This window comes from Volvox carteri (assembly GCF_000143455.1).
Source record: "Volvox carteri f. nagariensis unplaced genomic scaffold VOLCAscaffold_54, whole genome shotgun sequence".
In the NCBI taxonomy this organism is placed as follows: domain Eukaryota; kingdom Viridiplantae; phylum Chlorophyta; class Chlorophyceae; order Chlamydomonadales; family Volvocaceae; genus Volvox; species Volvox carteri.
Window position 1 is genome coordinate 657,892 of NW_003307597.1, and position 25,444 is coordinate 683,335.

General features: G+C 53.4%; 4 protein-coding genes across 4 annotated transcripts; 1 reads left to right on the top strand and 3 right to left on the bottom strand.

Moving 5' to 3' along the window:
- Nucleotides 1–2,750: 2,750 nt before the first annotated feature.
- Nucleotides 2,751–10,075, bottom strand: VOLCADRAFT_96702 (uncharacterized protein; the record flags this gene model as incomplete). The annotated part of the gene is made up of 14 exons (XM_002955746.1): nucleotides 2,751–2,906; nucleotides 3,018–3,200; nucleotides 3,559–3,588; nucleotides 4,186–4,313; nucleotides 4,540–4,657; nucleotides 5,606–5,703; nucleotides 5,960–6,044; nucleotides 6,481–6,822; nucleotides 7,003–7,161; nucleotides 7,481–7,565; nucleotides 7,905–8,175; nucleotides 8,496–8,609; nucleotides 9,103–9,212; nucleotides 9,885–10,075. The coding sequence occupies 14 exons, from the start codon at nucleotides 10,073–10,075 to the stop codon at nucleotides 2,751–2,753; spliced, it is 2,070 nt and encodes a 689-aa protein (XP_002955792.1).
- Nucleotides 10,076–11,151: 1,076 nt separating this feature from the next.
- VOLCADRAFT_96703 (uncharacterized protein) lies at nucleotides 11,152–12,128 on the bottom strand (the record flags this gene model as incomplete). Its single annotated transcript, XM_002955747.1, has 3 exons — nucleotides 11,152–11,325; nucleotides 11,623–11,731; nucleotides 12,049–12,128. 3 exons carry the CDS (start codon nucleotides 12,126–12,128, stop codon nucleotides 11,152–11,154), a joined length of 363 nt encoding a protein of 120 aa, XP_002955793.1.
- Nucleotides 12,129–12,941: 813 nt separating this feature from the next.
- On the top strand, nucleotides 12,942–18,411 carry VOLCADRAFT_96704 (uncharacterized protein; the record flags this gene model as incomplete). Its single annotated transcript, XM_002955690.1, has 7 exons — nucleotides 12,942–13,020; nucleotides 13,607–13,973; nucleotides 15,165–15,409; nucleotides 15,992–16,105; nucleotides 17,158–17,391; nucleotides 17,473–17,675; nucleotides 18,106–18,411. 7 exons carry the CDS (start codon nucleotides 12,942–12,944, stop codon nucleotides 18,409–18,411), a joined length of 1,548 nt encoding a protein of 515 aa, XP_002955736.1.
- Nucleotides 18,412–20,248: 1,837 nt separating this feature from the next.
- Nucleotides 20,249–24,403, bottom strand: VOLCADRAFT_96705 (uncharacterized protein; the record flags this gene model as incomplete). Its single annotated transcript, XM_002955748.1, has 3 exons — nucleotides 20,249–22,408; nucleotides 22,824–23,927; nucleotides 24,164–24,403. 3 exons carry the CDS (start codon nucleotides 24,401–24,403, stop codon nucleotides 20,249–20,251), a joined length of 3,504 nt encoding a protein of 1,167 aa, XP_002955794.1.
- Nucleotides 24,404–25,444: the final 1,041 nt, after the last annotated feature.

Below are 25,444 nucleotides of genomic sequence, written 5' to 3' on the forward strand. Positions count from 1 at the left end.
GCGCGCAGGGACATGGGGGAGGGAGGGTTTAGTTGCCTGGGGGAGCCGTACCGGCGGAGGGGGGGGAGACCGGGGAAAGGGCGGGGAGAGCCGGGGGGGGGAGGGGAAGAGGCAGAGAGAGCACCAAGAGGATGTAGGGTTGAGGGGTGGTGAGTGGAAACAGGTGGCCGTAGCGAGGGCGCGGATGAGGGGGAGGTGGGCACCCAGAAGGAGGGGCCGTACTCGAAGGTGCGCGCGTGGTGCAGGACTAGGTTCTTCAGGGTACGAGACCGGGTTTTTCGTGTTGCGGCGTCTAGGCGAGATAGGATCTTGGGAACCAGCCGTCTTGGTAGAGCGGTATTGGGGGGGCGCCGAGCTGGCTACCCTCCCCCCCTGTGGTTTCCGGAGGCTTGATCGCCCTGCGGTGCCGCAGGGTCTTCCCGTTTGAGTACTTTTCAAGTTAGACCCAGTGCTGTGGAAGGGCGCGGACTTGTGCGGTGTTACCCCCTCGACGGGGGCTATCTCCCCTGGACTAGCCCAGGGAGGGAGAGGCGGAGGAGGGTAGTAGTCTCAGGAGGCTGTTTGGCGTCTTGTGGTGTGAGCTCTTTGCGCTCTTTTTATTGCGTGAGGATTTTTGAGCTTGGTGACCTCCCCAGCCCGGGATGACTCGTCGGGCTCCCGGTCGCCCAGGTCCTGGTTGCGAGCTCTCTGAGATGCTCGGTTCGTTCGGTCGGCAGGAAGAGCCCCCCAGTTGCGACTTCGTTTATGTTAGGAGACCAACGGGCATAGATCCCGTCTAGTTGGAGCGCCAAACAAGCGCTGTTGCGTGCCGGCCGTCGTTTCCCGTGCGGCCTGACCCGGGGGCGGAGTGCATGAGACTAACCAGCCGTATGCACCCGCCCCCCGCGCTGTGCTTCGGCCCTGGGCCCCCGGCTTTTCAGCCCACAGTGTAATCAACGTCATACATACATACATACATACATACATACATACATACATACATACATACATACATACATACATACATACATACATACATACATACATACATACGCGCCCTCAGGTAATGCCGGTGTAGCACCTACAGACACATGTACCCGTACACATGTTTCCGTACATCCGTACATACATGTGGCGGTCGATGGTCTACCGCCCCTGGCCCCAGCGCCACCCTCAGCGCCTCCGCCACGGAACGTACGGCAACCACTTGCAGCCCGGCCGAGCGGAGCTGGGGGTCTGACGCCAGGCGCTCCCAGCCCTTGGTCTGTATGTATGTATGTAAGGGATTTGATTGTTCGCGTCACGCGTACTGCATGTTAACAAATGCTATTTGTGCACACACACATGCATGCATACATGGATACATACATACATGCATACATACATACATGCATACATACATGCATACACTAAAAACCCTAAAACCCACACCCGGTAAGTACGGCATACCTGCGGAATGATCACCCGCTTGAAACCCAATTTGGCAGCCTCGCGTAGTCGTACATCTAGCCGCTGGAACGACCGCCGAACTCGCCCCGCCAGGTCTACCTGCCGGCGTGCCATGTACACATGTAAGTATATATGTTGTTACAGGGTGGTTAACTTCGCCAGCGGCCCCCTTTCCCGGGGCAGTCCCTGCTCTCCCCTGCTAGAGGGGCACCCTAATCCGTCACCCCATCCGACTTCAGAATGTATTCGTTGGGTTCGGCAACTCACCACTAGCATCCAACCAAATCTAGCGGATCAACGGCGCATCAACTTAGTTCCTGGTCAGCTCGCAAGTTGATATTATCACGTCCTACACCGTCCATATGATGGGGGGCCACCTCCCATTTCATCACTCCTCAAACACCCGAGGAGCTGGCAGGCGGATTTGAGTATATATGTATGTAAATAAGTAGTTGGAGTTGGCAGGGACAAATTCCAAATCTCTTGTGGAGTAGATTTGGTGGCTTTTAAGGGATTTAGGTATTAAAGGTTTCGGGTTTTATGGTTTTGAAGGAGGTTCAGGGCTCTCCTTGCGTTCGCACAGCCACCGGGGCAACAACCGCCGCCGATGACGATTCACGGTACGGCGGCGGCGTACGGCAGCGGACGGGGGCGGCGGTGGTGGTGCCGACAGCAGCAGCGGTGGTCTTAGACCGTAGGGGTCGGGGCTCTACCCCCTCCGTGCCTTAAAACCCTAAGCCCCCAGCCCCCAGACAGACAGATAGACAGACAGACAGACAGACAGACGGACCCACCTCGCCGCACACCGCCAGATCTCTGGGCACAGGCGCGTTGAAGTAGGAGGACGCGATGGCGACCGCAAGAGCTAAATCGCTGGCTACGTCGCGAACCTGGAACCCCAAGAAGCAAAAGAGAAACACAGACAGACAGACAGACAGACAGACAGACAGACAGACAGACATGCAGGCAGCAAACAAGTAAACATTGCTCTGTTTCCAGAACCAAAAAATATGCTTTACTTTAAATAGCTGAGCTTGCAGTAAAGATAAAGTTAGGGAAGAATCGAGAGGGGGTGCGGGATGGCGGGCAGGATAATGCTCGTTGTCAGTCAGCCACGTAGTGGTTCGCGGGGCGGATTCATTCGGTGCTTCCTCCCCCTCCCCGGAGAGATCTCCGGTTAATTTGATTGCCCTCTGCTAGCCGGGGTTTAGGGGGTTTAGGGGATAATGCTAGGGTTTTAGAGGTTTCGGGTTTTATTACCCTCCGGGTGATGTTGGCCTGTTACATCAACCAACATGTATTGGTTGATGTAACCAATACAATCAACCAATTGTATTGTATTGGTTGTATTGTGTTTTACATAAAACACACGTACACGCGCAAATGAGTAAGGCGTCACATTTCCGTAATGGTACGACACGTGCGCGTATAAAACTCCCCAATGAAGTCGTCACGTCAAGGTGCCCCAAATCTTTGACCTGTACGGACGGGACAGAGACGACATATATACACACATACACATACACATGCGCAAACCATGTCCTGGGTTTTAAAACCCTAAACCCCTCCCCCCATAAGCCGGTTTGTACCTGTGTACCGCCCACCACATTAACGATCACGGAGCAGCAGGACAGCTCCAGGGTAGGCACGTGTTTGTCAAGAATGGCACACAAGTTGGCAAGACGAAGCTTCTCAACGCCGGTGGCGGAGCGGTACGACAATGCAGACGAGCCGGCAGTGGCGGCACGGTCGCCCAGAGGGCTCACGAGGGCCTGTACGGCGCCACGTCATCACGCGGCGGTTATATAACGCAAGAAGAAAACACACAACCGTTGTTAAACGGTTTCTTAACCACCGTTCGAAGTTACACTATCGCAAATGAAAAAAGCCGTAGGTGGTAAGGGGTGTTGCTCAGGTAAGTGGTTTTTTTTCAAGGCGTCCAGCAAAGCTTAATTCCATAAAATGTTAACATGATATCTCTCGCCGCGCGCGCGTCTCCGTGCGGATGCCGTTTTTAATTGTTACACCTCCTCACTTTCCTTGCTTTCCTGCTTTTGCGCGTTTTTCCCCCTTACCATAAGGCCCTTCCCGGCAACTAACCCCCCACCCCCGCCCCGCGGGGCCCCCCACCTGCACCTCCACCAGAATCGCTCGGGTGCCCTGCAACAGGAAGAACAATGGTACGGCAGATGTACGGCAAATGGAATATCTGCATCCGGGTTTCGGTCTGAATCTGGTTTTGAGTTCAGGATCAGGGAACGCCCCTAGAAAACGCGTTGAAAATAAAAACGTGAAAAGTACCGTTGTCCATTCGTACAACCCAACTGCCCTAGTCTCTGCCCCAGCGGCAGTTTGACAGACCCTCAAACCTTCAACTCCCCAACAACTATAAATTCTTTGTCGCTCTCCCCCTCCTCCTCCTCCTCCCCCTCCCCCTCCCCTTCCTCCTCCTCGCCCTCCCCCTCCTCCTCCCCCTCCCCCTCCCCTTCCTCCTCCCCTTCCTCCTCCTCGCCCTCCTCCTCCTCCTATCCCTCCCCTTCCTACCCCCTCCTCCTACCCCTCCCCTTCCTACCCCCTCCTCCTACCCCTCCCCTTCCTACCCCCTCCTCCTATCCCTCCCCTTCCTACCCCCTCCTCCTACCCCTCCCCTTCCTACCCCCTCCTCCTACCCCTCCCCTTCCTACCCCCTCCTCCTACCCCTCCCCTTCCTACCCCCTCCTCCTACCCCTCCCCTCCCTCTCTCCCCCCATCGCCGACCTGTAGCGTAACGCCCACTACGCTGCTAGCGCCGCTCTCCTCCTCCGCCGCCTCCGGGTCCCTCCCTGGAGAATCCGCGAGACGGTTCTCCAGGAAGAGTGCACTGGAGTTCGCCACTGCGTGGATTCCTGTGCCGTACAGTGCCGTACAGTATAGTGTTGTAGTACGGACCAGTACGCTGTTAACAAGTCTATTACAGAAAATTTTCGTGATGGTATGCATATATGTATGTATCTGAGTTATATCGTAGCTATGTTGATCCTATGACGTGTTTTCAGTAAAATCTAATCTAGTTTCGGTTACGGTTAGTTCGTTATTGTTAACAACTACCTACCTACCTACCTACCTACCTACCTGTGGCGTCCATGGAAAACACGCCGCACTCCGCATCCGATCCATGACGGTTTTTAATCACCCGCAACAGCCGTACACTCTGTGCCACGTCACCCTCGAGGTACAAAACCGTGTCCACCTGTATGTATGTGATTGCGAGTGGCGGGGGGTGACGTGGCATTGGGGTTAGCGATGCAAGGGGGTTGGTGGGTTCGGGAGAGGTGGTTAGGCGGGGGGAAGGGGGTGAAGTGGCGGTGGGGCGGTGGGGCGGCTGAGGGAAAGCCGGGGGAGCCTTGTACTGTCTAGGCAAGAGCTTATTTAGGCAACCTTATTTAGGCAATGCTTCCTAATTAACAAGGAGGAAGAATAATTAGATGAGGTGGAACGGACAGGTAAGTAGATAGATAATAGATAGATAGTTGGATTAGAAATACACAATAAGATGGAAAAGGTCGCAACTAAAAAAACACACAAACATAAAAATATCATTACGTATTTAGGAAAGGGCTCGGGTTATGTTATGGGTGTGGGCGACCGTTACGGCAACGCGTCCCTTTACCTTGTCCGCAGACCGACATAGAAAACATGAACCGAAGGAGTGCCGTACACTGCTGTACATGTACATCGTGCCCTGTCGTACGTACCATATGTGCTAACATGTTCGGTCCCGCCATCTCTCCTCCCTTGGTCACGTGACCAATGATGAATACGGTCACTCGGTAGTCCTTCGCCAAACGAAGCAACAGCTGACCGCATTCCCGAATCTGTCGTATATACCGTACAAAAGTACCCGTACGATAAAATTTACAGCGGTACGGAAGGAAAGACGAACATTCGTATATGAGGTGCTCCATGGGCGTCAGCCCTGGTGGTTTCTCATTACCAGGAGCTCACAATACACACATCCTTTTTTATTTTACAGAAAGCAAACAGCAGTACGAGAAGGAAAAATGGACGAAATTGAACAATGAACCACGTCCGGAAAAAACAGAAAAAATCTGCATCATCGCGGAATCTCCACACACGTCACAGGGGGTTCGTCAGTTCCTAACAAAAACCCAAACAAATCATGTAACACTCCGCTAACCTGCGTGACAGTTCCGGGCGCCTGAGGCAAATTGTTCAGATAGACTGTGTTAATGGAGTCCATGACAACGGCATCGGGCCGGAGCTGCAGTACGGCACCTGCAGTCGCATCCAATGCCAAGAGATAAACCAAAATGTAGAACAAAAGATAAAACATCCCAATCATATTCATATGTTCGCAAGAGTCAAAACGTTGCGGTTGCATCTAAAAGGTTCTGTTGGTTGGCGACAGGAAAACAGAAACAAACAGAAACCCCCGAAACAAAACTGTTCCGCAAGCTTAAAAATACCGTACTGCAGTGCAAGTTGTAACGATGTACGAATTATTTATTCGAATCGATACAGCGAAACTTACGAGAGATAGCGCCCATTTCGCTGCGACACAGCACCGCCACGCCGTCGCAGCAGTCCAGACCCATGCGACGGCTGCGGTCAACTACCTTTCGGTTGGAAGTTCAGGCAGTTGAAACCGTTGTGGCGGTTAAGACAGTTAACATCTGCTGAGGCAACATCGACAGCTGCTGTTGTCTTTCTTACTATTTGTAAATCGTGGCGTCATCTTCTTATTCGTGGCGCAGGAACAACCAACAGGATGGATAGAGCTTCAGGAACCCGAGCACAGCAAATGCCGTCATCATTTCGAAATGCGCTGTGTTAAACCTTAAGTCTTTACGCCAGCTAGCAATATTTGTGGCTAGCAATGTTTATGGCTAGCAATATTGATGCATACCCTCGATCGTTCCATTTTTGGTATACGTTGATTTCCTTCCCCCCCCCGTCGCCGTCGCGGAATGATACCGTTAGTACGGCAGCCAGCGGACGTTGCGGAGGAGACGGAAGGTCGGGTCGCTCGTACAGCACGTGACTGGCACTAACCTGCTCCCGCGTCTCCTCAGCCGTGACGTACAGAACTGTACGACAAGGGGGTGGTGATACGGTGCCGTGGTCTGACGCGGTGCTGGCAGCAGATCCCGGGAACGCCGTGGCGGCGCCGCCGCCGCCGTAGTCGGTACTGCTGTCGTACCAGCCGTACCTGCTCTGGTCAGAGTTAGCGGCACCGGAAACCCCGTCCGATAAGCCTCCGTACTCATACGAAGACCGGTCGCTGCGCAAGTGCTCTTGGGCCCCCTCACTGAACCCTGGCTCATGGTTACCGTACACGCGACTGTCGTACGAACTGCCGTATTGATCGCCAGATGCTGTTGCTGTACTTCCTACCTGCGAAATCGCAGAACATGCAACGGTACCGATCAAGAGACGTCGCTGGGGGATGTACGGAACATAATAGAGCCGTACAGGCCGTACAAAGTACATGAATTGCAGCATGAACCGGTGTCGCGGCCAGTCCATCCCCACTGAGACAGCACGGTAGCGGTACCATCGCGAACTCTCTCTTACCGGCGTGCCGCCGCTGGTGACGTGGCCATTGCCGTACCACGTGCCGTACTCCATGCCGTACTCATGTCGTACGTCGTCCTCCTCTTCGCCCTCGTCTGACCGGCGCTGCTCCTCAAGCGCATCGAAGTCGATTTCGGGATGCGCCATCATGGCCGCGATCTGCCGTACTTGTCGTACCAGCCCATACGTAAGGGCATTCGCAAAAACGATTTTCATGGACAGTTAGTTGCTCTGAACTAGAGCATAAAAATCCAATTTTGCCATTAAAAGCTATGTTTTACATATTTGCACACACAAGTTGGACAGTTAGGCACACGACCTACCAGAAAGGCAACCGCTGAGGGGCGAACCCACCAAACATCCGAAAACACAGTGGGGCTCTCAAAGAAGCCTCGAACCTCTTTCCGTAGTGGCACCAGCCCCTGCCCAGAGGCCCAGTCCTGCCCCAGCCCCAGCCCCGGAGGCCCAGCCCCTGCACCTGCAGCGTGAGGGTGCTCTTGCCGACCCCTGGGTCGCCACCGATCAGCACCAACGCTCCAGGCACTACACCACCTCCCAGGACTCTGTGCCGGTTGGGAGTTAAAAAACGGTTGGACAGTTGGACAGTTAGGCACTTCCTAAGCTCGGAGCTAGGCCGCAATGCTGTGGGCGCTGTCCAACCCCGGATGCTCCTGCCGGGGGTTTCCTATCAGTCAATTTATCCGTACATTTCATTTATCCGTACATTCGTACAGTCATGTGGCCACAGACCCTACCCCTCCCTTTCCCTATACCGCTCCCTCTCGCCTACTCCCTCCCTCTCTGTCGTACTTTTCCTCGCTCCCCGTCGTACTTTCCCTCCATCCGTCCTCTCCACCTCTCCTACCCCACCTCTCAATAAGACATGACGGGCCCCCCCTCACCGTTGTACCTCAGCCCCTGTACGACCACTCAGCGGAATACGTGCCGTACCGCCTAACCGTCCGGCAGCGGACATCTGCGACAGAGCCCGCAGCGATAACGGAACATCCTCGAGCCCTCCGCCGCTGCCGTCGCTGCCGTTGGCAACCCAGCCCACGGCGCGATCGCCGCTGCCGCCGCCGCCGCCGCCGCTGTTGGCGTCGTCGTATGACGGCGGTATTCGTGCACGTACGGAAGCTGCGTCCTGCTGGATCCGTTCCAGGGCCTGCACACCTACGAGCACACCGCCGCCGCCACATTTACATTTACAAGGGGGTGGTCAGGAGACACATATAGCCCCCATGGGCCCCATGTTCGTGTGCATTGACGGACACCCCCCACCGCATCCGGGCGGCACTTGTATAAAAACTTGTAAGCTGCTTATAATATAAGGCCTCCGGGAAATATTTTTTTTATTTCCCGCTATCACTAACTCAGTCCGTCAAGGCTCCCGGGGACCACGTGTACGAACATCATGATGGTAGCAGTACGTCATCCATTCATTCGGCGGTTTGGGAGGGCCCTACGGTATTATTACCTAATGCCGTACACACCTGCACCGCCACCGCCGCCAGCCGTGGCTGCCGCCGCCGCCGCCGGTTGCGGCGGCTCCTGTACGATCCCCTCCAAATCTATCGTCCCGAATCCTCCACACTTATTGCATTTGCCTGTTGGTACGTCGGTACGTCGGTATGTCGGTATGTCAAGGAGTCCACGGGAGGAGAGAAGTCGCCAAGGGGGAGATTGGGGAAATGGGTCGCAAAAAGGGGGAGGAGGACGGCTAGCACGCATCTGCGTGATGGAAATGTAAAACGGCTTTCATCGGTAAAATCAGAGGTTGGCTGAAGCTAATTCCCCTGGGCCACCCCGCCCGACTACTGCCGCACGTCCTTGACAGCAGCCTCGAAACACACACACGTCCTCCGCTCGGACAACACTGGCTCACTGCCCCCTCACAGGACTGCCGGGCTGAAATCAACTGACACATGCCATCTGCCGCCGCAACTTATGATAACTCTACACGGGAAAAAAAACAGCGTATGTACGGCCCGTCGTGATGTGTTTCCAAAATTCGCAATTCCGCCCTTTCCCCGTCCCTCCCGCCTGAAGATTTCCCGAAACCAACATTTTTTAAGGTTGTAAAGTCCTGGAGTGCCGTACCGTGGTATTGGCCGTGACGTGCTCCGCATTTGGAGCACACGTACACGCGACGAACTTTGCCGCCGCCGGTGGTGACGGTTCCGCCACCCAGAAGCGCGTGTACGGCAACGCTGCGGGGACAACAGGGACTTGGGCAATTCCTTGGGCTGGCAGCGCCGCGGACGCGGCTGTCCAGCCTTAAAGATTGGTCGCGGCGGAAAAACTCTGAAGGCATAGCTAGTTCTGTTCTCCCAGCTTGTAGGTGCGGCAGTGAAGTGGCGCAGCAGCAGGCCATGAGGAGCACCTCACGGGATAATCGACCGCAGGTGAGTTGGATTCCACGTGAGGAGGCATATGGTGTAAATGCTCGAAGAACATGCTGGGCTGCACAGCAGGACCGTCTGGGCGATGCTGATGCAGACGCCCGATTGAGTTGGGCGGATGTGGATTGCATGCTCCCAGGACGTTGATGATCAAGTCTATAGAAGTTTCGTAATTTCCAAGCTGTTCGTAATTTTCAAGCTGACGAGCAATGTCACCGGCTCCGGAAAAGGCTTTCGGACTGACTTGAAAGGACCAGGGCGGTGACACAACAACGCCTAATCGCGTGAAAGCTCCTCAAGAGCTTCCAGGGAACAGCCCGCGACGTGTCAACTGTGTTACAATAACCATTTTAGCTCCGCATAAGAACGCAGGACCTGCCGGCAACGACATTGCTGACTCAAGATACTAGTAAGCCCTAGAAATAGACCTGAATCAGGAGAAGGATGCTCATAAAGATATCGTGTAACCCAGTTCCTTACATCCGCTCTGGCAAGTAGCGACACAGCGCCGAGCTGCCGACCTCGTGCTGCCCATAACGCCCCGAACTGATGAGAGACTGTCCTAAATAGCATGCGATGCAATATGATTGGTGACGCCTATTGAACAGGTAGGATCTTTGCCGGGATTGCCAGATCGCTACTCGGATATTTCCGGCTGTACCAACTACCATAGCTGTTTCGAATTGTCGCACGCAACAAAGGCCAGCAAAACAGCCACAAAAGCAAAATAACTTGGAACGATCTTTATGCTGTTTCTTTATGCGACGCGCCTTTGCTACCTGCTCGCTTCAACCTGCCTCCTATAGAGCTACTAAGAGCGATGGCCAGCTGGCTACTGCACACACCATTGCTACTGTAGAGATGTTCCGTAATGTCACCATCGTGTTGACCGAAAACAACGGACAAAGCTAAATGCCTGAGGCATATCTCCCTTTTTTCCCGATAAAAACAGTTCTAACCGTGGCCGCTCACTGTGATACGTCCTGAGGGATTAGCAACCCGCCCCAAACCGAGACTCCGCCGAAATAGGGAGTACGCCGGTTAGCCCGGCTAATCCAGATTCACAATGCTCTCTTCATCGGTTCCCAAACCGGCGGCGGCACATTTCCTTTCCATATACGATGTCAATGTACGGCTTTCCAATATACGGTATCAGTCATGCACGCATGGATGTAATTTCCTACCGATCGATGCAATTATGTAGTTGTAGAGCCACGCCCAAGAGGCATGCAAACTGCAACACAGTGCAGTCGATTTGGCGTGCTTACCTAGGCGCTAGGCCGCTAGCAGGCGTACAGTCATAAAAACATGATCGTAACGGACTCCAGGGGGGCAACCTCAGGATGCACGCTCAGTAGCAAATTGCGGTGCGAAACACAACCATAGAACCTTCCCTCCCTCCCCTCAATCCCTCCCCCCTCCCTCAATCGATCCCTCCCTCCCTCCCTCGATCGATCCTTCCCTCCCTACCCCCCTCCCTCCATCTATCCATTCATAAAGCTTACAATGTCCCTGAACGGGTCCAATACACATCATCATCCGCGCGGCCCAAACCTTGGACCCACAAAACCCTCCAAGTCAAGTCAATGCTAAGTCACGAACCCAAACTACAAGCCTATACCTGACACCCTGACATACACACATACACACACACGGCCGAGTCACAACCCCGGCTTTAACACCTGAGGCAGTACATTGCCAAAAGGATAGATGGCCGGTAGGTATAGGACGGGCTGATAGATCAATCTCAATGTTCGGCGATAGTCCGTCGGTCGATCCTTTCCGATGCGTCAGAAACAGCAGACCGGCGGAGTCGATGCGCGTGATTCATCGCGTTGCGACGGCCGGCTGCGGCCTGCTGGTGGTGGAGTGCGCGCGCATAGTTGCGCAGAGCGCATGAATGGATGGCTGCTGCGGGCCCCTGTGGGCAGTCAGGCAGCGGCAGATAGCGGCTTGGCTTGGCTTGGCTAGCCTAGAATCGCCATGCAGCTGTCAGCGAGCGTACCGTGAATTCAAAGAGGACGCCGCCGCATTAGCTCAGCCCGCAGAGAGCGAGGTAGGTGCGGCAAGCCATGAGCAGCAAGCCATGCGCTCGGCTTTGACCTGGTTAGTTAATAAGTGGAAGACAGTGCAGACAGGGTCCGAATCGTGGTGAAGTCCGGGAAGGAGGATCAGAAGGGCATTGGAGTAGCACGGACTTGCAAAAGGGTTGAGCTACCTGGTGCTTATAGACGATCTGGCAGCCCTTGAGCCCTCGGCTCTTGTTGGGTGGTTTGCAGGTACGGGGAACGCAACCTACGACCATGGAACACACACACCCACACACCCTAGAGTTGGGGAATGGGTGAAGAGGGTTTGGTGAGGGCAGCCTGGGTGCGTGATACCGCGTGCGTACGCTATGCACACTTTCACGCTCCATGTTCACATCAAACGGATATATTCTGAAGGTGCTATTGACAGAACGCCATGATCCAGGCTTTTAGAAAGATTAGTGGCCAACAAGTCTTGGCTATTTTGCATCACAAAATAAAGGAGTGTTCAATAGAAGAGATATGCAGAAGCACGTGTGCGATTGGAACGCTTCCTGACAGCAAATTGTCGTCCAGTGCGAACCTGAGTCCCTACACAATTATAGTAACCTCACCTTCCAAAACAACTGCGTACACCAAAGCCTGGAGCATTAACCGCTGTGCCTTCCGACGAGTTCGGCAGAGATATGAACATGGCACACTATTAACTCACGCTCTTGCTCTAGGAGGTACGTCAAGTTTTCGTCTGTCCATTTGGTTCTTGTAGTGCTTCATACGTGATCCAAAGCAGCCGCGCTAAAATAACAGCCATCAAAAACCAGTGCGCACGCCGCAGGACTTTTTGTGCCCCTGTAGGCTGGTCCGGTGGTGGCTTCCACCACATTTCCTTATTCAATGACGTAAGGTTAGGCGAAAAGAGCCCTGCAGCCAAGATCCGTGAACTGCTTCATAATTCGTTGCAGGCACGTGCAAGGAATCAGAAAACTGTGTGGGCCGTTATAATTGCGACGTGCAAGTCTCAATGTGTAAACCAACAGCAATTATGATTGCAAACTATTGCTGGTTAGCGCATTTCCTTACGTATAGAAATGTACGGTAGAATTGCTGTACAATATTAAATGGTTGATTATTTGTTCGATTATACTTGATTACGTTTGGGCTCTCCTCCTGCGGTGGCGCTGAAACTGGAAAAAAACTTTGGATAGCTAAAAAAATGATATCACAGTTATGTGCTTATTTTGAATTCTTATATGCCACACGCCTGGAGACGATTGGCATTTAAACAGGCTGTCGGACGCAAGGACCGTGGCGCAAGCGGATAAGGGGGTATCTAGGCGTCCTGGGAGCTCTTAATAAGGTTGTATATAACATGTTGCCGCACAAGAGATTCCAGCTGCCAGGGCTGCCAGGATCTGTGGGTAACGTAACGGTATCAACGGTATTTGGATCGTAGGCATGCGTACCACGGCGTTCCTAAGATCCGATTATGAAGTTCTGGATTTTGAATATGGCAATGCTCACGCGGACACATAGATTCCTTGCTACACACTTAGTTTTACTACGAACTGGCAAGGGTTTTGCGTACCGTACGTTTGCCTTTGGCTAGCGCGCGGTGGGTATGGGCATCCAGGTGCTACGCGCAGGTCCCATTTCCAACAAGCACGCTCCTCCGGCTTCCCGTTCGTGGTTCAGGAGGGAGGGGGGCCCATCCGCATTCAGGGTGCCCAAAGAGACCTTTGACAACAATCATCAACGTATGCTTCTGCTTACCCGCGCATGATGATGGTAAGATAACTTCCCTATGTATTAAGGTGGGAATGATTAAATGATAAATAAAATTAATGACAGTGTCCGCAGGTACCGGCAGTGCGTAGCCCGCCTGCTGGATGTATGCCAATTCAATGTCCGAAGTAAGGCCGCCGACCATCAAGATGGGTTTTTCAGGAAGCCCAATCTAAATATGGGGGCCCTGGTGAAGCAGCTGACCGATTTCGCTTTTTGAGCAATAGGCGGTGATACAGCGTTTTCAATAAACATCCGCGCAAATGAGCGTGAAGTCGGCGGCAGACAATCACATCGTGCCTTTGGATACAAACATGCCTCCGGCTGCTGTTCCTAACGCCGCCGTTGATGCGTTTTCAACCACATCACCATGGTCTTCTTCCTCCTCAGCTGTTGCCTCCAAAAACAGTAGCCTTGGCGCCCGCGGCGACAAAACAAGCAGCAGCAGCACCACCACCACCACCACCAGGTCCTACTTCCAAATCTTCACCGTTGCCTGGCAGTACTTGGACCACAGAACAACGCGGTCCATTCGGGCGGCATCCCGTGACGGCCGGCTCCTGCACGACTCCCTCACGACCTGCTTGGATCTGTACTTGGGAACACGCGGCGGGACCTACCAAGAGCCCGCTGCCGATGACCTCTCCCGTTTCATCGGGGCCGTTTGCGGCCGAGGTGCGCAAATAAATGCCGTGAAGCTGCACATGGAGGATGTGGACGACGACTCATCAACAGCGACGCTACGAGAGCAGCAGCTGTGAGTAATTACGGTAACACGAGGCAGTTAAAAATGCATTTGTGTGGTGTTGCGTGCTTGCTGCTTTTACTCCCTATTAATGCACATGTCCTACTTGTTTATGCGTCGGTACGAATATTCTACATTTTCCTGAAAGTTGACCAATCTTAGTAATTATAAATTAATTCGTAAGTAGTAATTATGATGTTTTATTGTGCTTTATCGTGGTTTTTGCGATATACGATATTAATTGCGATTGGTGTGTAGTAAGTCCCCGCAACGGCGACCGTCCAGCAGTCGTCGCACTATCTCCCACCCACACGCGGGTGCTGCTGCTGCTGCTGCTGCTGCTGCTGCTGCTGCTGCTGCTGCTGCTGCTGCTGCTGCGCCCACGCCTAGTTAACCTCGTTAAGCTAACGTCGTCTACTCCAAGCCCAACTCCAGGCCCAGCTCCAGGCCCGGCGTGTGTCTTAAGGGATATGTGTCTTAAGGGTTGGGAGGATCGCCATCAGTTTTGCCCATTAGCTGATATACTGCGGTATGGGCTCTCGCATTAGAGTATCATGTGATCGCAGGTATACACGCCGTACACGTGCGTGCATCCCCAGGCAATCCGTGTTGCCAGTATCCCCAAACCGCCGCCCCCTGGCATGCGGACGTAATCGGATGTGTCAAACTGACCCGCGCAGATCGGGCAGTGCATACATAACCAGGCGCATGAAGCTTCCCACTCTGTAACAATAACAACAACTTCAAATAACCGGGCGCATGATAAATGTATAGACAGTATATGTGCCATACTATTTGAAGCTACTACTCCTCGGATCTAACTGCTAATAAAAAGCTGTAATCTGTTCACGCACCAAACAACAACAGTTTCCTGAACGGGAAGTCGTTCGAATCCGCGAGATTTTGTGCTCACAAACGCTCTCTCTAAGAGTTCGCTAGGCGGCTCGACGCCCGGTGGGAGTGCCCGGATACCCTAGGCGACCCACGCACCTTCCCAAGTGGAGGTACCGGCGTCAAGGCATGTCGCTATCTGAACTGGATGGGGGCGCCCCCACTTAGGGGCACGAGGCATAAGTGGCTGGCCCACGCTGAAATCACCATGCCCCAACGTTTGCATCAAATGCTTATGTGTCTCCGGTTAGGCTGTTGGGGGTTAGAGATTAACCGACCTAACGGCCGTGAGCGCACAGCGCGCACCTGCAGGCTCTGTGATTGCAGGGCGGTTGAAGACGAAATGCATGTCTTTGTGGAATGCCCGGCGTACGCAAGTACACGGGCTAAATACGAACGTGACCTCGCGCTTCAAGGGCGCAACATGCGCACGATTATGACCGCGGCCCCACCCCTGGCGCTAGCCAGGTTCCTCTCGGAAGTCTGGGAGACCCGGCACGTTGCACTAAGGCGCTTCGTGCTCAAGCGGACGAGGGAGGACGATGATGGTCCACCACGTAACCGCACTAAAAACGATTTACCGTCCATGGCCCCTCGGCTTTTACGGACACCCCCGCACTTGTGCGGAACTTGTAATTTGTAACACAAACGCTCTCACGTACAACGAAATGGGATTTAAAACATTGATAAACAAAACATGTTACCTCATCGCGCCAACTGCTGCTTTCCTTGTTTGGTAACCTAGTCCGTTTAACAATTGCCCACCCACTCACCACCCATCCACCCCCCTGCTGCTGGCCTCATTGCATTCATCCCGCATCCGCGCAGCCTTGCCGTGATGTCATCACTGCTGTCGTCATCCTCTCGTGCGGTGCGGACAACAGTCAAGGTCGTTCACCTCCAAGGCCAGCCTCACCTCACCGGCCCCGTTGTCAACGCTGTCACAGCCTTGGCTCCCAAGCAATTGTTCCTGCATTACGATCGCCCACCTGCTGCTGCTGGGACGGCCCATGACTCCAACACTGCTGCCGCATTTTGGCTGCTGGCAGGCTGCCTGCCACAGCTGGAAGCCCTGGGCTTGTCTGGTGTTGCACACTGGCCAGGTTGCATGCTACATTGCCTGCACCTTCATCCATCAGGCGTTCAACAGCTGACGAAGGTGGTCTTGAAGCTGAATAACGACGTGGACGTACGACAGCAGCCGGGCGGGATGATGCCGCCAGCAGCTGCCTCTGCTGCTGCCACTGCTGCGGGTCAGATGGCGGTATATATGGAATAATAGCCAAATAAATTAAAGAATTGGCTGAATGTAGTGTACTACATGTATATACGTATGTACGTCTACTGCTGCTAGGAAAAGGTGTTTTGCGTGGTGTGATAACGCCATTCACCCATTCGTTCTTCTATTCGTTCTTTCATTACAGTGGGTTGGGTGTGCATGCACACCCACCCCATACCCACCGCATCATGCCACATCATGCCACATCATGCCACATCACAATGTGATCGTACGAGTACGATGGTGCTTAGGGTTTGCCAATTGATGCCTTATCATTGTTCTATTGCTTGCTTGCTCTTCTCGCTCATCCCCTATTATGTGCTCTTTTGCCCCACTACCTACCGGTGGCGTACATACATACGTACATACCTACATACGTGGCAGATCTGCAGTCGTGCCTCTTTGCCCTCGCCATGCTGCCGCGGCTGAGGTTCCTCCAGCTGGAATGCACTGCTGGTCGCCGCGGCCTGTGCCGGCACTTCCCGAACGACCCAGACGCCTGCTCTTTGAACCTGGGCTGCCTAGCAGCCCTCACAGCCCTCACAACGCTGTCTCTCAGCCTCGCGTTGTGCCACCAAGAAACGAACACAAGGGCATTTGCCTATCTTTTGGCGCCTGAAGCACAGCTTAGGTGGGAAGAGGTATGGCAGGCGCAGCGTACTGGGCTGCTTAATGCGGTGCACTGCATGCGGAGCCTTCGGGTGCTGCGTGTGAGGGGCATGCTACTGAATGTGGAACGGCTGGAGGCTATGACGACGCCCACCGCATTGGAGGAGTTGGCGCTGCGTGGCTTGCTACTGCCTGCTGCTGCTGCTGCTGCTGCTGCACCAAACGGGCCCCGCCATGGCCAGCAGCAGCTGGCAGTAGCGCCAGCATGGCCCGTCAACATGGCTACAGCCGCTGCAGCTGCTACAGCCGCTACCGCAGCAGCAGGGCCACGCTGCTGGCCACTTCCAAGAGGCCTGAAAATTTTGCGGATGAGCCAGGCATCGCCGACAGTCCTTGGGTCCCTGACTGCGCCGCCAGGCCTGGTAATCGAGGATGACAGCCGCGCCCTCCGACTCACATTCACGCCTTTGGACTTCCTTGCCGGTGTTGAAGCAGCTGCAGCATTGGGAGTTCAGCAGCAGGTTATCGTGACTCGTGGGCCGCAGCTGTCACCAGCGGCTGTCAGCGCCTTCCTGGCTGCTGTGCAGCTACTGCTGGCAGCTGCCAGCAGGCTACTGCTACTGCCGCCGAAACACGCTGCAGGACCGGGCGGTAGGGTGATGTGGGTAACTGCGGAGGTTGGCGCATTCGATATGCTTAAGCCACCGCCAGCACCGTTACCTCCTCCTGCAGCAGATGATTCGGCAGTAGGGGCAGCAGATTCGGCAACAATGGCGGGCAGGGCCGTATCGCCCGCTGGGGCAGGTCACTCTTCCTGGCTGTTCGCCCTTGGGCTGATGCCGCTGAGGAAGCTGTACCTGCATAAGATCTTTTTGTGCAAGCAAGACGTCGTGACGCTCGTAACGAGGTTACCTTGCCTAATGGTGGGTGCAATGGTGGGTGCAACCAAGATGACGATGATAGCTGAAGAGCGAGGTGTAGGTTGTGGGTGGGAAGGAGGCAGGCCTGATGGTTGTAACTATGGCGCCATATAAATATTATACCACGCAACTATCTGAGATCCATGAATCCATGAACGATATTGCAGTAAGCAAGCACATAAAAAACCCTAAAAAAGTAGGTGTGAGGAGGGATCTGTAAAGCTAGGAAGGACCCCACTGTCCTGGACGGGCCGTTATTTCGTTACATACAACAGTAATCGTTCACAGTATGCATATGTCGTCCATGCACACGTACGGCAGGTGCATAAAATATGTCTCATCACATGTACAAACATTGCCATCCACCGTACACATGCTAATAATACCGACGCTCTACCACATTCCTGGCGGTCAATCTGGCTGCCTGATGGCGTGCATCATTCAGGAGCTGGATTTGACCGGATCCGCCTTCCCCCCCGAAGCGCTATCGGAGCTGGCGGCGCTGAAGCAGCTGTCAGCTCTCCACTTTACATGGGCCGCCGGTGAGGCGGACTACACGTCGTGGGGTGTGCGGGAGGTGGTGGAGGGTGCACTGATGACCTTTTCACTGGGGGCACCCAGTCTGGAGACGGTGCTGGTCCAGCAGCCTCCGGGCCCTTCTCCGCACGCGGCGAAGTTGAGGCCGATTGTGGAGGTGGTGCAGCTCATGCTGGGTGCGCGTGGCTCTCAAGTGCAGTTCCAGGTGCGGTAGTGCTTATACCTATATCCCTACCACTGGCAGTTGCAACTCACTGGGCTCTCAGCAGGGCCAAACAGGCTCTAATATAAGGCCTGTTTGGCTTTGTCTGCTGTAGGCTGTTTGGCCGTGATTAGCCGTGATGGATGTTGAAAGCCCCAATCAGCTGGCAGCTACCAGGTGCTTGGTTATCGTAGTAGATCTACTACTCTAGAGGAAAGGCGACGACGACTGGATGGGCTTAGGTAGGTATGCGCGCCTCCAGCTACCGGGCGGGTGGGTGGACGGGTTAAGAATTAGCTGCGGATGACAGATAGCTACTGCCGGGGGAGGGGAGGGGCGTTGGATGGGAGGGGAGGGGAGGGGCCTGCTGGAGGTTTTCAGTTGTGGTTCTTTCAGTTCTACGGTTACTTTTTTACGCTATTTCAAGCTACTGGGTGTAAAGCTTTTGGCAAACTTATTCTAGATGTAGTATATGTGTGTATAAGCATAATAGTGAAGTGTTTGCAAACAATCATCCACGTCTATAGTCGTCCATTCGATCTGTGCAATTTGCGAAGTTTTGCATAATGAACGGTTTTACAAACTTCACATCAGGTTTATTTCGTATCAATAGTCCATCTGAACAAGGCAATATTTATGATAAGTAACCCTAGGTGCATTTCGTGACATGGGCTTGTATGGGTTGGAAAATAATTGCCTATGGGTGGGAGAAGATAGGCACTAGCTGGTGTGTGACCCGCAGGGCCCGAGACTGACCAGTTCAGAGGGGCGTGTAGCGTAGTAGCTGTCGTACAATACATCACACACCAGCATGCAATCATCGCCACCGATTCAGCATGCAAAACTTAGTTATCAGCTAGACCTCAGCTCCACACCTCACCAGCAAATTGTAAACCTATTACTCCATGTCGATGCCGGGATCTGCCCAGGAACCGAACCCACGACTTACATCGGGAATAAGGTTTCCTACCTCGTTTGTAATAGGTACGTACATGCATACGGCAGTATACGGCACCAAAACCCTCATGGGATGAATATAACTAGAGCCTAGACTTCGCTACAAACGTCTCACACATGCCTAATTCACCTAATTCACGATGCACACACACATCACACACACCACGGCAGCTACCGACTACCAACAACGAACATACATACTTCCCATCTATCCCCCTCATCATATCCGTCTAAAGCGGCGACCAAGTTCGTCGCTACATACTAATACTGTTAGCGCTTGTGCCAGCAAACCGGCCACCGAGCAGTTCAACACCCCAGCCGCTTGCTTTATCATATGATAACCGTTAGATGCATCTAACGGTTTAACGGTCTCAATCAGCGCATCTATGGAGCATCTACAAACACAACCCTAATTCAGAGACCAGATGTACACGAACAGCGAGCACCCAGGGGAATCAGTTGATGGACTTCATACTTTTTTTCCTGTTTCTGAGAAGATAGGTTCTAACGACAGGCTCTTGTCTGGTGAACCAACCGCCGCCGCCACCACCACCACTACCACCACCACGCACTGACGGCCACTGATTACCGCTATCGCCGATTGAAAAAAACTGTGTAACTATGCATACCCTCGTTTCCGCATGCCATGTATATGTATCGCGGCTTATCTGTGTAGCCTCCTGTCTGTATGGGGCCCTGTAGTAGCTGGTACACAGTACGGCTCTACAACTACACGCTAAGCGCGACCACCAGCATCTCGAGAGGCCTTTTCAGCGGCCAGCTACTACAGGCCGCCACACGACGACTGACTGCATCCTGCCTGTGTGGAGCCATCCGTATACGTGTACCGCCTTCATGATGCATTGCTCCATGTACTGATCCATCATCACCATCAGGATTGGACACCAGCAGCTGCAGCAGCAGCCATCAGCAGAGAAGAGCGCCGTTGCTGCCGCCAGGACTTGAACAGGGTCGCCAGCCAGTCACACGCGTTCCATGTAATAGACATAGCAGAGGCCACGGCACTAAGAATGAACACGCGGGATTCCGCCAATGCTGCGCCATCTGTCCACATGATGGTCTGGGAGCAGCTCTGCGCTATGCTCTCAAACAGGACTTCCAGCATTATAGGCGCGTGGTAACTAGCTCCAATAGTAGTAGTGGTAGTTGTTGTTGTAGTAGTTGTAGTTGCCTTGGCCAAGGCGGCTTGATCGCTGCTCGGCCTGCTGTGGACGACAGCCATCATGCCGCCATTACGGAACGGAGACGATGGCATTATGCCGCCGCCAACAGCTGTACCGTCATGTTCTTGTACCGGCTCCATCATGGCTTCGGCAACCGCAGAGGCAACGGTACCTAGGAGAGCTGGTTGCTGTCGAACGTCGCCGCCAGGATGGTTTGTTGTTTGGTTTCCCCATGGTCTGATCATGGTCTGATCATCATCACTGTTGTCATCGATATCTTCGACAATGTTGTTAAAAGTATTGTTGTGGATGTTCACCATGGTAAAGCTCGTCCCCACGCAAGCTGAGGGTGCTGGGGCCAGTTGGGGGTATGGCGGTGGTGCAAGGTACGAGCTTTGGCGCTTCTGCAGCATTGGGAATACCCATCTTGCACTTGGCCGAGCAGACCGAGCGGCTGGTGCCGGGCTGGATCCATCATTATTATTCGACCCAACATCTGGTAGCAGTAGATTGCCAAAGAGCTCTCGAACGCCATGGGTAATGTGAAGGATGATGTTGGCAGCAATGCCACAAATTGAGGTTAAGAGGAACATGTCCCGAAGCTGGAGCGCCAAACCTTCCACAAACGCATTGGTGGAGAGCAAGTTGAGCTTCTCCATATTCGACGTGACCTTGATGCACACAGCCAAGCCGGTCACTTGCTGGGTGATGAGGAACACCACCACTAGCCGGGACACAATCTTGACGGAGGAACGCCGTCGTGTCTGTAACCACCCTGACCGACTGATCAGAAATACGGAAAAAAGCACGATGATGACATTTTTGGCAACGTGAAGCCACCCGACAATGATGATTGCTCGGATGTTGCCGTACGAGGACACACTAGAAGCAAACAACCAGTCTGACACTTCATCATAAAGAATCAGGGATAGGCGCACTAGGCTGGTAACGGCTTTCAGCCACTTTTTTGAAAAACGCCGACTCCTGCTGCCAGTAAACCTGACCAGCAGGACTTCATAAACCAGCGTATACAGCACATACAAGCCCAAGGTCGCCCCAACACCGATGCCCCAAACCACAGATGCGACACGAACACGATAAGCTCTGCCCTCTTCCCCACACAATAACCCTTGGTCGTAGCTCCGAATAAAGCTGTTGTACTCGTCCACACGCAAGGCGGATGCAAACAACCCCAGTTGGAAGTCCTGGCCCTGTAAACAGCTCTCCGCATTCGCTGTGAGGACCCGGCACTCTCCGCTGGCCAGTACAACGCTTCGAACATTGCCACGTTCCAACAGAGTGCAGACTTTCACTGCATCGCCATTGCGCACCGGACCCTGAAGGTTGTACGACATGACATCGTACCCTAAGGGTCCATATACCTGCTTCAGCACAAAATCCTTGTCAGTTTCTGGCAGCAGCATGAGCGAGAGTCGCACGTTGGAATTACTTAGGTAGTAGAGTGTGTCTTGTTGGTCCTGGCGGCGGATGACCCCACACAGTAGAGGGTTATCGGTGAAGACAGTGACAGGCGGAGCAATGAAGCTGTCCGGCAGCCTGCCTTTGAGGCCGCGACCGCGGAAATCCGTCCTGTTGGTGCCGCTACAGCAATCACGTAGAGCTTCAATCTCTGTGCCGTTGCATTGAACTCGTGTGGCGATGTCCCGAGAAGCAGCGAGCGCATCAATTGTCGTGTTGCACGCCTCGAGATCGGAGGACAGCCCGTCGCAGAGCTGCGCTGCCGTTGCGGCGGTTCGGATGAAGGAAGCCACATTGTTCCGCCGTGTAAAGCCAGCTGAAACCAGGAGCTCGGCGAAGAGGTCTGAGGAGGTCTCCACGGTACCGATGACTTGAGATTGCAGGATAACCTGAAAGATTGGAGTAAGTTTTAGATATAGAGGTACTTACGTACTTGTAGTAGCTGTATGTCGTACAGCACGGCACACATATCGTCAATAATAATACGTGCTAAGGCGCTCTATCTGCCAGCAGCATCTTATTAGGAGGTCTTCCATGACAACATGTCAGCAGTGGCAAGCCGGCTATACTACGCTACACTACTGCATTAACAATATTGGGCGCATAGAAGGGCAGCTGCCCTTCTATGCGACCATCGTGTGCGAGTGAGGTAGGCTCGTTTTTCAGCAGCAATTTAGTAAATGCATGAAATATTACTGCACTGCACCCGCATGTGTGTATGTGTGTGTGTGTGTGTATACTGGCGCCTACTTGTGCCATGTGGTAAATACACGTGTCACAACACAGCCAGATACGCACGCTTACCTGGTTCACTAGGGTTTCCTTGAGATCTTGGAGTTTACGAAGCTGAATACTGGCAGTGGTAATATTTGCATCGCTGCTGACCCCCATAACCGTAGGATCCAGCAGCTCCGGATTGTCATTACTCGTATCCAACACGGTCTTAGCGGGAGTGAAGAGTGACGGTAGCCAGGATGCCAACCTTATATCAGATTCAACCCATTGCCTGAGCGACGCCAGCAACCTGCCAGGGACATCGCCTACAAGCCATGACCTAACCAATGTTTCCGGGGTGGCCTTTCTGCTCAGAAAGAAGCACCCCTTAAGTCTGAAGGAGCAGTCCTGCAGCTGGTCGACAAACCGGGATGACTCGTTCATCATTATGGACCGCTCCTTAACGGTGAGCGCTTTGCCCGCCCCAACCTTCGACAACGTCTTCACCATGGCGACCATGTCATGTAGCTCCTTCATGCCCTGGGTCGATCTGCAAAAGCTTTCCTTTAAGCTCGTCATTATTGTAGAGGCTCGCCCATCGACAAGAAGCTGCACCTTGTCCCCCCCGTACAGCATCACAACCTCCGTAAGCCCGCACCCTACGGGACAGTCATATAGCTTCTCCTCATCCTGCTGCTGCTGCTGCTGTTGTTGCTGTTGTTGTCGAGATGAAGAACCCAGTGTTAGCTCATCAATGCGGACACTGCTGTTACTAGAATTGAAAAGCTGTTTAACCAGAAAATTGAGGGCAGGTGCAAAGCTCATGTTTACGTCGACAGAGGAGGCGGCCGTGAGGGGAAATCCGTCAGCAGCCGCAGTAGCTGCTGCACGCCCAGAAGTGGTAATAGTGGTGTCCAAAGCCCGCCAATGGAAGTCTAATTGCGCGCCCCCCGCCATGCAGCCATGCATGGTAGACAGGAAGCTAATCAAGTCTTCGAGCTGGCTGAAATGACGTTGCATGAAGGCTGCGGTGTTGACGTCACACGAGGCATTGCCACCACGAACGACGCAGTCGTAATTGGTGCTTGCTACTGCTGGTGGTGCTGCTGCGGCGGCTGCAAATGGGGACTCGAGCTCGCTGGAAAAGTCGCCGTAGATCTTGGGCTCAGTTTTATCCTCTTGAAAAGCATCACCCTGCATACAAGCATGCATGGCCAATCCTTCATTTGCCCAAAGTACGTTGTAGGCAGCACTGTTGCTGCTGCTGCTGTTGCTGCTGCTGCTGCTGCTGCTGCTGCTGCTGCTGCTGCTGCTGCTGCTGCTGCTGCTGCTGCTGCAGAAACCCTTAGATGCTGGCTAGCTAGTTCCGGAGACCCGTACTACTTTTACTCACGTACTTTATTACAGGCTTAACAGGCACACCTACCTACCTCAGAATTTTCATCATTTGCCGTATCACAGAAAAGCACCCCGTCCCGGTTCGATGGCTTGACGTGAAGGCCCTGAGGGCAACCGGACAGCTGTAGTCGGGTTGTCAAGTAGGAGCCCCTGCTGCTTTCCCGGCACAGACATTTCAGGATGCAGGTCCGGGTCACGGAACAGTACCGGCAGCTGTCCCGGAACGGCCCTCTGGGTAGACCGCCGTACTTCAGCCAGGGACACCCGGACATTGAGCCTGTAGGAACAGCTCAGTTCGTTATTGAGCAATAAGAAATGTAGACATTCACGCATATTTGTGAAGGATGCATGCAGCTGGTGGAGTGCACCTGCTGGTCTGCTGCTGGCCTCCGATGAATTAATTAGATAGATAGATTAGATAGATTAGATTATGTATATGCACGACGATGCGTTCTAATACTTATTCTTATAGTTATTATCCACATATTGCTAAGCAGTCTGGTAATCGCGTTTATGTAAGGTTTACATGTCGTGCTTGCAACGTTGCGACTGTATTAGTAATAACTCGTTAATAAACGCCAACATTAATGTCGGCGTTTATTAACGACTTATTACTGTTACACAATGTTAACGAATTATTGCTATTACATAATATTATATATCACAGGAACGGCACTCTATCTGCCAGGAAATTGAACGAGGGCCCGTATGATGTGTGAAACAGGGGGGTGTATCTTCGCCCGTGGCAGCTACCCTGCGAAACCCTGCCTTCCCCGGAATTTCGGGGCACCCTCATCCAGTCACCCCTAGTCAACTTCTCAGTGGTTCGCACAGATTCCGCACCCACTACCAGCATCCAACGGAATCTGCCGGGTCAACAGCGGCTCAACTCTATTCCTGGTCGGCTCGCAGGTTAACTTAATCCCAGGTCACCAACGTCCAACAACTAGGGGGGCAATGCCTTCCACCATCGGAAGGTCTTTGACCCTAACGAGTATCGATCCCGGGATTGGTCGCGCCTTACCAGTGGTGCCAAACCCTATATATGCCCTATATATGCCCATATGTATGTCCATGTATGTATTTATGTATACCTGGAAAAACCTGCAGAAGCTGCAGTGGAGAGCTGACATCGCAAGGCCTCATGTACCAGGTAGTAGAAGTGCTGCTAGCAGCAGAACTACCACTACTGCCAGAGGGCCCCTCAACAGTCGTAGTGGCGCTGCTGGTATCAGTGGCGGGTACCTCGACACACAGGGCGGGTGTGTCGTATGAAGAAATGCGAAACCTGCAGTATGCATGAAGACAATGGT